The following is a 14,677-nucleotide window of genomic DNA, read 5'->3' on the forward strand; positions in this document are numbered from 1 at the left end:
TATTATTATTCCCATTTTACATTCTATGAATATTCTCTGGTGTGTCTCAATAAAGGGGGAGGATTGGATAATATCTCATTTTGTATTAACTATATTCTAGTGAAAGATATGGCCAAGGTTGGATGGGGGGCTTCCAAATTTAGTGCTCTTTTAATTATAGCCCATTGCTTATAGAAAAGGGAGGAAAATCTTCAAGTTAAGTTGGTTATGATTCTAGAACCCAGAGCAGTATGGTGGGTAGTAGCCCATCCAGTTTAATGGCTCCAGCCTTTGAGATTCTGAATAGTCAAGGGACTCAGGACTGCCAGATACACAATCTGAGAGGGCAGTGAGAGAGAGAGAGAGAGAGAGAGAGAGAGAGAGAGAGAGAGAGTATGAGAGTGTATGTGTGTGTGAATGTGTGTTTGTATGTGAGTGTGTGTGAGTGTGTGTGTATGTGTGAGTGTGTGTGTGTTGAGTATGAGTGTGTGTGTTTGTATGTGTGAGTGTGTGTGAGAGTGTGTGTGTGTGTGTGAGTATGAGTGTGTGTATTTATATGTGTGAGTGTGTGTGTGTGTGTGTGTGTGTGTTGGGGTGGAAGGAGAGTTCACGTTGCTGGAGAAATAGTACCTCACTCCTACCCTTCTCCCGCCTCCCTCATCTTTGATAGAAAATCTTTTTGAAAAAAGGAAAAAATATTTTTACAATCTTAGGCACAATAAATCCTTTAAAAAACCAAACCAAATCCACTGAGGAGCAGAGGCTCGTGTTTAACCTTCCTCCCAAAGCACAGAAAAAGCAAACAAGGAAAACTTAAACCTTCAAGGGCAGATGTCGCCAAATCCAAGACCGAGCTGTCGGCAGATTGGCGAAAATCTTAAGATGAAGAAAATTCTGAAAGGGAAGCCCTGATAGTCTGGGACATGGAAACTGTTAGAGACTGAACTGGCTTCGAAACAGGCAGGAGCTAAAAGGGGAAGGAGAGGCGCTGGCCGGGAGCCCCACCTGCTTTGGGATGGACCCAGGAGGCCCTTTGTCATCCAGAAAGGGCAAGAGGCTGCTCAGTTATTCGGAGCAAGTTCAGCACTGAAGGCTGGCTCTTGCAGTGGATGGAGTGTGAGTTTGGAAGTCAGGAAGATGAGTTGGAGTCCAGCCTTAGTTTCCTCATCTGTTTAATGGGACAACAGTAGCACTCTGCAGTGTGGATATGTAAACAGGGGATATATAAAGTGCTTTGCAGATGATAAAGATCTACATAAATGCACGTGCTGTAAGATGACATCACTGGGAAGAGGAGCTTCCAAGTGAGCTGGGATCCCCGGGCATCCCCAAGACCCTTTCTTTGGGGGCCATAAAGTCAAAACTGCTTTCAGGATAATACTAAGAAATTTTAATTTCTAATATGGGAAACTGCAGTGGATAGAACCCCTGTAAGCAGGAGTCTTCGGCTGAGAGAACAGGGTGCGGAGGCCCTGGGAGCAAGAGGGCTGAGAACCCTTCGCTGCCCCCCCTCCCCCGGGGCTCTCTGGGAGGCTGAGACCAGCCCCAGGACAGGTCCCGGGATCTCTCAATAAAGGGGGAGGATTAGCCAATATCTAAGGTCTCTGTCAGCTCGGGATCCGTGCTCTAAGATACATGCCCATGCATGCACATACAAACAGTGTGTACGGCGTGATGACAATGTCTGTGACCCACACAGATGACACACGCACACAGCGCACAGATACAGGTACAAGGAAAGAGCTCCTGGGCTCACAAATGACACACGTGTGATACACACACACACACCTCCAACAGACACACAAATGACATGTAACCACACATGCACACAGCCTGGAGATCCCCAAAGGATGCATGTGAAGAATGTATATGATGATGTTGGCCCAGGAGCGCATAAAACAGGCCCCTGCAGGTAATTCACCTGTGTGTGAGAGACACACAACACACACGCATGGGGAATTAGCCACATATGTGTGAAGGAGACATGGGTGTTCTGTACAGGACGGACACATGCACATGTGCATCACACATGTAATTCACGGAGAGGTGACGCACACAATGCACAGGGAAGAACCTCACACGTGTGTATGAACATGTGCACACACACGTGTACTGTAGCAATCAAACATGCATGAGTGATGGCCCCATATGTATGCAGAGGCAGCGTGCCTGGCCGGCCGTGGGCTGTGGGTCATCCTGACAGTGTCACCCTCTCACGCCCACCGACGGGGAGCAGTCTGCACGGGCATAGGGACTGACTTGAGAGATACGATGAAAATTTCCTTTTTTACACATGACCTTAGTATATTGATGGCTCTCTGTCACAACAGCAGGACTACTGTTTGCTCCTGTCTGTATCCCCAGGGCTTAGCCTGAGCCTGGCACATAGTAGGTGCTTAATAAATGTTTGTTGCTTAACTTTTCTTGGAAATAAAGTCCTTGGGCAGTGGCGGTACAAGTGCACTTCCATCACTATCATCATCATCATCTTCTTCTTCCTTCTTCCTTCTTCTTCTTCTTCCTCATCCTCTTTCTCCTCCTTTTCCTCCTCCTCTTTCTCCTCCTTTTCCTCTTCCTCCTCCTCCTCTTCCTCCTTCTCCTTTTCTTCCTCTTCCTCTTCTTCTTCTTCCTTCTTCTGATCCAATAACGTTGTCCCTCCAGATGGAGGGTCTACCTTGGAGTCAGGAAGCCGGGGTCCTACTCTTGACTTCCAGGCTGTGTAACCGTGGGCACGGCCTTTCTACCTCTCAGGGCCCCAGGAGAACTCTGTCCTGACAAGCCCCAGAGGAGTTGCTGCTCTGCGTTGGTTAAAGGAGTATTTGAGCTAAGAGAGCTCCGCTGACAAAGGTGTGTGGTGTGGGGGCGAGAGCGCTGCCCTGATATCTGGCGTTCTGAAAGTTGCTACCCATAGTCCCTTGGCAAAGCGGTTACCTCAGCCTCAGTTTACCTGTAAAAGAATGAGCTGAGCTCCGAAGTCATTAAAGCCTGTCCCAGCTTGAAATCTATGATATTGTCAGAGAAAGAAATGCTGGGTCTGGAAAAGCTATTTATGCATATTGTGTGTGTGTGTGTGTGTGTGTGTGTGTGTGTGTGTGTGACTGTGTGTGCAAGTGTGTGTGTATTTTACATTTTTTGCACAAAGATCTGTTAAACCCATCGCACACTAATGTTTCTCCCCGATGCTTTTGGTGACACACTGAGCCCCTGCAGCTAACATGTAAACGAGAGCTCAGTGACACAATTCCCGGCTTCCATGCAGTCACCTGAGTCTCCATAAACTCCAGGTCCCACGGCGTCCCGGCAGACAACATTCAGCGGTTGGCTGCGCAGGGGGCCGCGGGAAGGGAGAGTCTTCCTCCCCAAGTAATCCCTCGCCTGACTCATCCCCGTGTGCAGCCATAAATATGCAAGCTCGCCAAGCCACGGGGCTTAACTGTCCCCAACGGGTGTTCTGGGCTTCCTTCTGGGAGGGCCGGAAACAGTGTTCATGATTTCTGCCAGGGAGTGAATGAAGATGCGTGACCCCCAATCACGGGTGGGGATGGGACAGAGGGGAGGGAGTCCTAAGAGTCCCCATCCCACTGCCCCCTTCCCACTTTCCACCCAAGGCAACTCATATGGCCGTGCTCCCAAGCTAGGAGGGATGCTAGAGGTTATCCAGGCTGGCTCCCCTGTTGTACAGATGAGGAAACCAAGGCTTGCAGGGGTCCTCAAACTTTTAAATAGGGGCCCAGTTCACTGTCCCTCAGACTGTGGGAGGGCAGGACTATAGTAAAAACAAAAACTTTGTTTTGTGGGCCTTTAAATAAAGAAACTTCATAGCCCTGGGTGAGGGGGATAAACGTCCTCAGCTGCCGCATCTGGTTCGAGGGCCGTAGTTTGAGATCCCTGGTTAGAGGAATAAGTGGATGACCTAGTTCAGGGAAGTGGAAGCCACGAGACTGGATCTCTAGAGAAGGGGCTCCTTCTCCCCTCCCCAACCAACTTTGGCTCCGGAGAATGCTTTCAGCCCTACTAAGGGAAGTGTTAAAGATGGAGCTCGTTCTAAAATCGCTTTCGCTCTAATCCACGTCTCAGCCATCATGTTCCATCCGGCTTATCGCCCGGCAAGCTCTGAGCGAGGAACAGGGACCGGCTCTCCCTGACTCTGCAATCACCACTGACTATTAGCCTAATGACAACCTGCAGTCTGAAGACAAACTGTGGTGAGGATCCAAGCCCCCGGTCATCCCTGAGGGGGCGGCTAGGTGGCACAGTGGTCAGAGCCAGGGTCTCAGACCCTCACCAGCTCTGTGATCCCGGGCAGGTCACTTAACCCTGTTTGCCTCACTTTTCTCCATTATGAAATGGGAATTATAATGAACCCATCTCCTGGAGTTGTTTTAAGGATCAAATGAAATAATATTTATAAAGTGCTTAGTTCAATGCTTGGCACATAGTAGGTGTCATATAAATGCTATCACAATCTTCATCATCATCATCATCATCCTCATCCTCATCATCGTGTGATGTTAAAGGCGGTCTGCTAAGCAGTCCAGGGGGAGATTCTGCCCTAGCACAGCAATGATCTCCAGACCAAAGAGGCAGAAAAAAGGGCTCCGAAGATGCTGACCCAAGTCTCGGGAGCATATGGATGGCAGCCTTGTCAAAACTGAGAATAAAGGAAATTAAACTACAAAACTCAACGAATAATAACCGAGATGTGGCCCCTGACCCCCAGCCTCTTCAGGAGCCCCGCTGAGTAAGCTTGACCTTCAGGCAGACCGGCCATTTTCAGAAGGACAATACCTTCCGGCCAGATGGGGCGGCCAGCGAGGGCAGGCCTCTGACCTGGAGCTGTTCAGTCTGCAGAAGAGAAATGTGATAAGGAGGGGGCCAAAAAGGCTGAATTTGAGTGTAGGAAGGGTGTGTGTGTGTGTGTGCGTGTGTGCGCAAAGGCATATATATGCCCAAATTCACATATTTACAGATACACTTGAGTAGATATATTCTCAAATATAGATGTAAAAGCATATATTTAAATATATTTTTTGAGTATATATATATATATATATATATATATATAAACATTTGTGTATAAAGTCACATATACACTCTTCATATACTCAAATTTATGTGTAAATAAATACTTGAGAGATATATATCCCAAAATAGATAAAATGCAAAGATTTAAATATATATTTTTGAATATATATACATAACATATAAAAATAAGCACACAACTCGTGTGTGTGTGTGTGTGTGTGTGTGTGTGTGTGTGTGAATGAATTAACCTTTTTTTCCTGCTTGTCCCTAGAGAACTGAGTTGAGCATTGTGGGTAAAAATTATACAGAGGCAGATTTAGGCTTAATTTAAGGAAAAAACTGGCTAAATCTTGGAGATAGACAGGTTTCCCCCTCCCTGAAGGCCTTCAGGCAAAGGTCTGATGCCCACTTCTGACAGCCATCTCTCTAAGGTTCCTTCCAGCTAGCAGATTCTCTAACAGGGCTGTGAGACCTTCTCTAGAGAGAGGAAGGGCGGCCTGGGCCTGCAAAGACTTCTGGGAATTAGAATTTGTCCCCTCACCTTGTGAGGCAAGGAAATGACGCATAATTTGGGATAGGGCAGGAGAAAGCTGGGAAAAAGGCGAGAGATCCACCTGATTCCAGGCCGTCCCTCCCGCTTCCAGAGGAGGCATTCCAGGGCTACGCCGGCCCCGCTGTTGGCTCCACTTGCTGATCATTAGTTAGTTGGAAATCAGGATTTTAGTGACCTCATTTCATTTTGCTGTGTCCCAAATGAAGGCGTGCGGGGCTATATCTCCCTTCTAAGATCTTTTCATTTGTATTTCCCGCTGGAAGCTTTGTTCCAGTGATCAAATGTGTGCATGAGTTGGGGATTATGAGGTTGCCAGAAGAAAGCATTTTGGGGACCTCTTTATCATATATTGCTTATGTCTTGAGTTACATGTACCAAGATAAGCCCCAGATATATTAGCAGCCATTATAGTGTTGATCTGGGGGACACCAGCCTGTCTATCTGAATATATATTCATTATATATATGTATACACACATATATACATACACATATAAATATATACACATATATACATATACATACATATAAGTATAAATTATATATACTATAGATATTATATATATATATTATAATATATATTAAATAGTATAGATATTAAATTATATTATATTATAGATAGATGATAGCTAGATAGATATTCCCTTCCTTTATGGTAACACTCAGGTAGTCCCTCCCATAAGAAGCATTCCCTGAATTCCCCCAGTTGCTGAAATTACTGGTTATCTACTTTGTATTTGGGCAGCCAATGGCACAGTAGGTAGTGTACTGGATCTAGAATCGGGGAGATATAAGGTCAAATCCTGTACTATTCACTTACCTGTTGTGGGATCCTGTAAGAACAAATCACTTAACTCCATTAGCCTCAGTTTCCTCACTTGTAAAATGAACCAGAGAAGGAAATGGCAAACCCCTCCAGTGTCTTTGCTGAGAAAACCCCAAATGGGATCACGAAGATTGAGCAACTACTTATTATTTAGTTATCTATGCTTTTGCTGAATCCTCCTTAAGGACGGGAGCTCCTTAGGCTGGGACTGCTTGTGTTTTTCTCCAAGGGCCTAGAACAAGCCCTGGTACCCAATAGCAGCTAGTCTTTATATGGTGTGGTAAATTTAGCCGAGCCCTAAGAGGCACATGATGAGAACCGGGCTCCTATTTTCCTTCTGAAAGACTTTTGGTTCAAGACTAGTCCAGGAAATTTTCTACGTTCCTGGAGATTACTGTATTTGGGGTCTGGAGATCTGGAACTGGAAGGAGGCTTGGAGACCATGTTCTTAGACCCTCTTACTTTACAGATGAAGAAGTTGAGAAGAGAGTCTGAGTAACTTGTTCAAGGGGCAGAGCCCGGATTGAACTCAGAGCTTCAATCCCAAATCCCCGCCTCTTCCCATTGTACTGTATTATACCACCGATGCAGAGGAGCCATTTCATTGGGCCCATTGTTCGATCAGACATTTTATATTGGGAAGATAATGGTAAAGAGCCTGCTGGGCTGGGATTTCAGAGCTTGAGGCTGCTTCTCAATAGCTTTCCTACCCGTTGGCTAATGTGCCTTTTTGAGCCTATTACTTAAGCCACTGGATGAAATCAGGAGAGACCAGAGTTCAAATTCTTGTTGGAATCTTACTAGATTTGTGACTTAGGGTATAACACTTAATCTCTCCAAGCCTCAGTTTCCTCACTTGTAAATTAGGAATAATCATGTTTTCATTCCCTAGCTCCTGGGATTGTTCATAGGAAGCCCTGCTCCATGTCTTAAAGTGCTCTAGAAATGGGAATTGTTATTTTCAAGGTTAAAATGTAAGTTGGGAGCAGCAATATTCAAAGGGGTTATTAACCAGGGACACTTTAGTGTGACCGAGATCACAAGGGATAAGGACGGGACTCGTAATTTCGTTGGTAATGGATTTTTGAATCAGAAAATGTCCTCTGCCAAAGCGGACTGGTACCTGCTGGGCAATTTCCAGTCTTTGAGGACTGCCTGGGATTTCCTGGGTTCCCACGTTGGTTCTCTAACCACTGGACCACACCACCTCTCACTGAGCAAAGTTAAGATCCCTTAAAAAAATTTTTTTTGAGAGCAAGTTTTGATTTGGAAAAGGTGATAGAACAACCCTTCTTTCCAGACTGGTTCTATATTATTCCCTTCACACATTCCACGTTCCAGCCAAACTGCTGACTTGTTCCTTCTCAATCGTGACATTTCATCTCCCTCTCCTGTAACTTTGCAAAGACTGTGCCCCCTGCCTGGCAAACCATGCCTTATAGAAGCCCTAGTTTTCTTCCAGCCTCAGCTAAAGTGCCACCTTCCATCTTTCAGAAACCTTCTAATCTCCCTAGTGAGTGGAGCCTTTTATTTGAAAAGATTCTATTTATTTGTGTATATTATATTGACTTATCTAAGTATATATTTGTTTTCTTCCCAGTGGGATAAAAACTCCTCGAGGGAAGGAGCGCTTTGTTTCACCATAGCCCTGGCATCTGGGCAAGAACCGGACTCACAGTAGGCTTTTTGAATGAATGAAAATCAAGTGCATAAATGAAAGTCTACCATAGAAGGGGAAAAGGGGGAGGATTTCAGAGGCAGAGGGAGCTAGACATAAACGTCACCATTTTGCTGAAGGCAGAGGCCTCTCCCCCCCACCCCCACCCCCAACAGACTGGAAAGCTCAAGCCTGGCCTGGCCCTAACTGGACACAGACCACATCCTGCGGGGTCTCACCAGAAATTTCCTCTTCTGCTTCCAGTGGCTGCCTTGCGCGTTGGTGGCCACGTGGGCTTCTGTGACCGTTCTGATGAGCTCCCATTCCTCGTCTGTCGGCTCCGGCTTGTGCCCGATGGTTTTCTGCAGTTCTTCCCGGCGCCTCTTCTCGCGATTTTCTTCTATCAGCTTCCTTTTTGCCAACCGTTTGCTGTCATCCAATACCACTGGAAGGGGCAAAGAAGAGAAAGGCGCATGAACACTCATGGGAGACTAATTGCGACAGACCATCCGGCCTGAGGCTTTCCATTTCAGAAGTTGGGAAACGAACCAGGGATGCCCAAGCACAGGGGGCCCATCACATGCCAAGGGAGCCTGGGAATCGTCCCATGCAGTTTTCTTTTTCCTGCCTCTTGCTGCAAATTGCTAATGGAGGTTTTTCTAAGGCTTGGTGGAGAACCCCAGAGATAACTGGTGTAATATGGTGGGCCCTCATTCACGTGAGTAGGTCAGCCTTCCTGGGGAGTGCTCCCAGCAGCTACGACCTCAAGTCACCGAGAAGGGGCTGGGAGTTTCTGACAATGGTGACATTTCAGGTTTGGACACACACACACACACACACACACACACACACACGTAAATCTCTCCAAATAGTTCTCCTTCTCTCTCTCTCTCTCTCTCTCTCTCTCTCTCTCTCTCTCTCTCTCCCCCTCCCTCCCTCCCTTCATCCCTCCCTTATATATAAAAATATATATGTTGGTGGTATGAATAGAGTAAATATATATATATATATATATATGCATGCAGTGAACATATATGCGTGTGATAAATATATAAACATTCACACACATTCTACAACCAGAAAAATGTATTTTTATTATATACTATTTCCATATGTGTATCTTTATTTATCTCTCCCCCATGTGTATAATATATCAATATCTAGAAAGATGTAAATGCAACTGGTGATGACACATATATGTGGGGTAAAAAAAAATATATATATACATATGTATAGGTATGGAAAACATATATGCATGTGATAAATTTGTATGTGCACAGAACTATATATATCATACATGAAGAATATATTTATGTTATATGTTATTATCACATATCTATATGCAAATGACATGTACACACACGTATACACTTACATAAATATATATGTATGTACACACACATATCCCCTAAAGTAATTCAGAAAGTAGAGGACCATCCAAAGGGGCTAAAATAAAAGTAAATATTTAGATGTCAATCGCAGAGCTAATTTCTTGCTAAATTCAGTTGTTTTTGCCTGTAGAAGAAGTAGTTTTAGCACTATGGTATAAAGTACTCTTACTATATTTCTTCTATAGGTAAAATGAAGAATATATTTCTATGTTATATGTTATTACCACACATCTATATGCAAATGATATATACATACACACATAATATACAGTCACATAAATATATATGTATGTTCACACATATCCCCTAAATATATGTGTATTCTGAGTAATAGAAAGTAGAGGACCACTCCAAGGGGCTAAAATAAAAGCAAATATTTAGAAGTCAATTGCAGAGCTAATTTCTTGCTAAATTCAGTTGGTTTTGCCTGCAGAAGAAGTAGTTTTCACAGCATGGTACAAAGTACTTTCATTATGCTTCTTCTATAGGTAAAAACAACTGAATTTAGCACCAAATTAGCAAGAATGATGGACCCTGACAACTGACCTCTAGGTGAGCCCTTTCTCTATGTGGTCTTATTCTCCCTTCTGTCTTCTAGGAGGGGGCTCTCCAGCAGTAGAGTTCTATGCAACATGCTGTTTAAAGTAAGAATTTGGCTCAAAATTATAAATTAGTGGACAGAATTAAAGGATTTGAACTAGAAGGGATGTTGGAAGCATCTATAGTCCAATATAAGAAAGTTTTTCAAGGTATCATTTTAGTATTGAGTTTAAAAGGGAATTTAGAGGGCACTAAGACCCACTTCTTTTTGTTATGGATGATGACCTGAGCCCAGCTGACCTTTTCAGCTTTATTCCATTGCTCCTGTAGTCTAGCTAAACTGATCTTCCTGCACTTAAGCACGCCGGGGCTTTGGGCTTTTGTTCAGGTCATTTTTCCCATGCTGGGCATGACCTTCTTCCTTCCTTCTGCCATGGAAGAATCCCTCTCTTCCTTCAAGTCCTGATTTAAGTTCCACCTTCTATATGAAACCTTTCCCAATTCCCATTGATCCTTTGTCTCAATACCTTGAATTAAATATATATATATTCTCATATTTCTAGCTCCCTTATAATTGTAGGGGCAGGGTTTGAAGGTGAGAATGACTCCTTCCATGGAAGACAGAAAGAAGGCTTCTGTAGCACATTGGATGGCCTCTCTGTGACAAATTTTCGGCAAGAGTCACAAAGGATCGGCGGCCATGGAGACTATGACCTGGAGTATTGCAGGAAACTTTCAGATTGATGAGACCACAGATTCCTTTGAGTATTCGATGATACTTATCCCCAGTATCTGGCACCCAGAAGATGCTTAATAAATGCTTTCTAGTTGACTGATCAATATTTTATAAATATATGTTGTCTCTTTCAAAAGAGTCAGTCAATCCCTTAATAAACATTAAGTGCATACTATGTGCCAAGTTCTGTGCTAAATAAGCCCTAAAGTAACAAAGGCAGACAGTAGACCTGCTTTCAGGAAGCCAACAATCTAATGGAGCAGAAACAACAGGCAAACAACTATGTCCAAAGAAGACACATTTAGGATAAATAGGAGCTGATCAAGTCCAGAAAGCTTCTTTTTCCTGTCTTTCTATCCCTAGTCCCTTTTTACAGGACCTGACACATGTCCAGCTGCTTTTCAGTCATGTCTACTTCTACATGACTCCATTTGGGGTTTTCTTGGGAAAAATAGTGGCATGGTTTGCCATTTCCTTCTCCAGCTCATCTTACAGATAAGGAAATTGAGGCAAACAGATTGATCACCTAGCCAGTACATCTCTGAGGTTGGATTTAAATTCACATCAGGCCCAATGCTCTATCCACTGTGCTACCTCCCAGGAATGACATACAGTAGGCACTTAATAAATGCTTGTTGACTGAACCCAAGTCTTCAGATGGCAATCTAGTGCTATTTCCAGTGCATCATACTTCCTTGCGATCTTCTATATCAATTTTCATCTCAATGTCAACTTCCAGCTGCCAATGATTGATTCTAGTGCATCCAATAATAGCACAATCATCATGGAGGATTCTAATTTTTGGTAGAAAGGAAAAATGTAGACAAAAATCTACAAACATTTTCCCCTAATGGAATAGTTCTATAGTTCCTTGTATTCTCACATAAGAGCACGGGCTCTGTATGAAATTCTGATGAGGAGCTAAAGGCAGGGCCTTCATCGGGCTCGATCAGGGGTCTCAATCATGGTCACTGTGGCAGTCTGGAGAAGCTTATGAATTCCTTCTCGGAAGAACAGTTTATTGCTACGCTTCTAATCAAAGGAAATGCCAACTTTCAGTTAGTGGTTAGTGGAAATAAAGATGCAATTTTCTTCCCATCAAAGTTCATAGACTCCCTGAAATCTATCCAGAGACCCAGACCACAGGTTAAGGCTCTGATCTAGAAGCTGTGAATCACGGCTTGTGTCCTGACTTTGCTATGAACGTGGTTCTCCACCCCTGGAGGAAATTGGCTCTTGGTCCTTAACATCCACCTCTAACTCTACATACTACTTGTGTGTCACTGGGCAAGGTACTTAATCCCTCTGTGCCTCGGTTTCCTCATCTGTAAAAAGATAGGATTGGACTAGATGGTATCTAGGTGACCTTCTAGCTGATTATCATTATCACACTGATGGAAGGGTCTGGGGGAGGGGAGATGTGAACCTCCAAGGGTTAATCCTAGAGCCACGGAAAATGGCACATTAAGGCTCCTTCAGTATAGAATGTCTTTATGGCTAAAAATATCACAAACAACACGCCACAATATTCCTCTTCACATTCCTTAGACTTTCCTGAACACGGTGCCTTTTGCCTTTTACCCCCTCCCCTTACCCCCTTCTAAGACAAACATCATATTGATGCTCTCCTGCCTGTGGTCAAGAGGTTGGCTGTTTTGTAGGTGGAGAGATTTTTCACACAGGAAGGGCAAAGCTTTCATGGGGTAAATAGGACATCAGAATGAGATTAATAGAAAAGTCTTCTGTTTAATGGCTTGTAGCAATCATTCCAAGATGATTGATGCTCAGAGGCAAGGAGGAAGGAGACAACCATTTATACAGCTCCTGTGTTGTGCTAACCACTACAGATAAGATTTCATTTGACCCTCACAACAACCCTGAAAGGTCAGGGCTATTATTATCCTCACTTTAGAGCTGAGGAAACTGAGGCAGAAGTTAAACGATTTGCCCAGCATCATATACCTAGGTGATCTCTGTTCTATCCGCCATCTCATCCAGTTGCTATCCCTTGATAAGGATCAATTCTGGAAATATTTTTAAGATAACCTAGTCACCTTGTGCCTCTGTTAAAGTGCACAATTGTAGGAATCAGAATGATAGGATCTCCCAATAGGAAGAAATCTTGGTGGCCGTGTAGGCTAAAGACAGAGATTAACATCCTGGCTCTGCCACTTGCAACCTGGTAACCTTGGGCAAGGTGTTGGATCTCTCTGAGACTCAGTTTTCTAATCTATAAAATGAAGGAGTTAGATGAGGAGATTCCATTTCGAACTCTATTATCCAATAATCTAAACATAAACAAAGTCTTTTCGATGACATTCTGAACAAGGGGCCATCCAGTTTCAGTGGAAGACCGCCAAGGAGAGGGAATCTTCTACATTGGAATGGCTCTAATGACCTGAAGGGTTTTCCCTTCCATTGATTCTATATTTTCCTCCAGGATTACTCTGCAGGCTCTGGAAAGAAGAGAGGCTCAGGACTGTCCTTCAATAGTGTGATTCCCTCCATTCGGAGGAAAGAAAGGTAGTTTCTTCTCTGCCTTCCATCATCACTGCCATTTACCACAGTGTATGGAGGCTTCCTCGCTTTCTTGCTGCATAACACACCTTCACACTGACCCCCCTCAACCCACCTTTACTCAGAAATCAAATAAAGAAGAACTTACAATCGGTTGCCATGCCAACATAGATGCATTTCTTGAAACGACATTCCTGGCACTGGTTCCGAGTGACTTTGTCTATTACACACTTTCCTTCATATTTACAGGAGTAGGATGGGTGGAGATTTTTCTGAATGGTTCTCCTAAAGAAACCCTAGGGGAAATAGAAACTTCTAGGTGAGAGAATTCAGTAGCATGCAGTTTTCTACCAACAAATCACCCAATTCCCCCAGATAATTTGCATTTACTATATTATTTTCCTCAACAGAATGTAAACACCTTGAGGACAGGTCTTTTTATTTTTGGTTCTGGTGTTTAGGAAGCAATTAAATGGTTGCTGAACAAAAGGATGAATGGATGGATTGTGCATTTATATAATAAGATGAATTTAATGGGCTTTAACATGCCTATTGATTAAAATCAATCTCTCTCTCTCTCTCTCTCTCTCTCTCTCTCTCTCTCTCTCCATAAAAATTAGACCAATTTTTTTCTAAAGGAGGTTTGAAATGTGGGTAGAGAAAATGGCAAGGGGTCTCCCAGTCCCCCTTAATTCAGTGCCTTTCTTCTATTGTATGTCTCCAATTTATCTTATGTGCATCTTGTTTATACCTAATTGGTTTCATGTCATTTTTCTCATTCAATTGCAAGCTTCTTGAGTGCAGGGACTGATTTTCTGCCATTTTTTTGTATCTTAGTGCTTAGCACAGTGCCCGGTATAGAGGAGGCATTTAATAAGTGCTCACTGATTGATCTCAGAATTAATACATTTTACAAGTGATTCAGGGAGAAAGGACTTGGGAATGGGATAAGTGGATCGGCAAAGGGAGAATCCAGATCTTCTGTGGGGAATGTGATAAGTGGATCGGCAAAAGGAGAATCCAGAGTTTTCCTTTTCTCCTAGTTGCTGAAAATGAACACAGTTTCATTTCTTAGGGTCCTGTGATTCTGTGGCCAAGTTTAGCTTTTTTAGACTGGCTTAAATGGTATCCTGGTTCACGCAGGAGAATCAAAATGAAGGAAAGTATTGATGCATCTAAAAGCAAATGCAAATGGGAACAGAGAGACCTTTGGATTTGGAGACCGGAAGACTCGAGTAAGAATCTTGTTTCTACCACTTATTTATGGGACTCTGGGCAAATCAATGAACCTTTCTCAGACTCAGTTTCCTCCATCTGAAAAATGGGTTCCTCACAAACCTATTATGAGGATGACACAAAATTACATATATAAAAGACTTTGTAAATTCTGAAGTACTACATAAATATTAGCCATTGCTATTGGAGTGGGGTTCATATAAAGAGAATCCAACTTG

The 14,677-nt window shown here is 43.5% G+C and overlaps 1 protein-coding gene across 6 annotated transcripts in view; it reads right to left on the reverse strand.

Moving 5' to 3' along the window:
- The window catches only part of THRB (thyroid hormone receptor beta), a 399,316-nt gene that overhangs the window by 12,731 nt on the left and 371,908 nt on the right, over positions 1–14,677 (reverse strand). For all 6 annotated transcript variants that reach the window (XM_023505183.2, XM_023505182.2, XM_023505181.2 and 3 more), the window contains 2 exons: positions 13,372–13,519; positions 8,279–8,484 (listed from right to left, as the gene is read on the reverse strand). In XM_023505183.2, the coding sequence (XP_023360951.1) occupies positions 8,279–8,484; positions 13,372–13,519 (354 nt within the window). The remainder of the gene's footprint in view (positions 1–8,278; positions 8,485–13,371; positions 13,520–14,677) is intronic.

The sequence above is a fragment of the Sarcophilus harrisii genome, chromosome 5 (assembly GCF_902635505.1).
Source record: "Sarcophilus harrisii chromosome 5, mSarHar1.11, whole genome shotgun sequence".
NCBI lineage: Eukaryota > Metazoa > Chordata > Mammalia > Dasyuromorphia > Dasyuridae > Sarcophilus > Sarcophilus harrisii.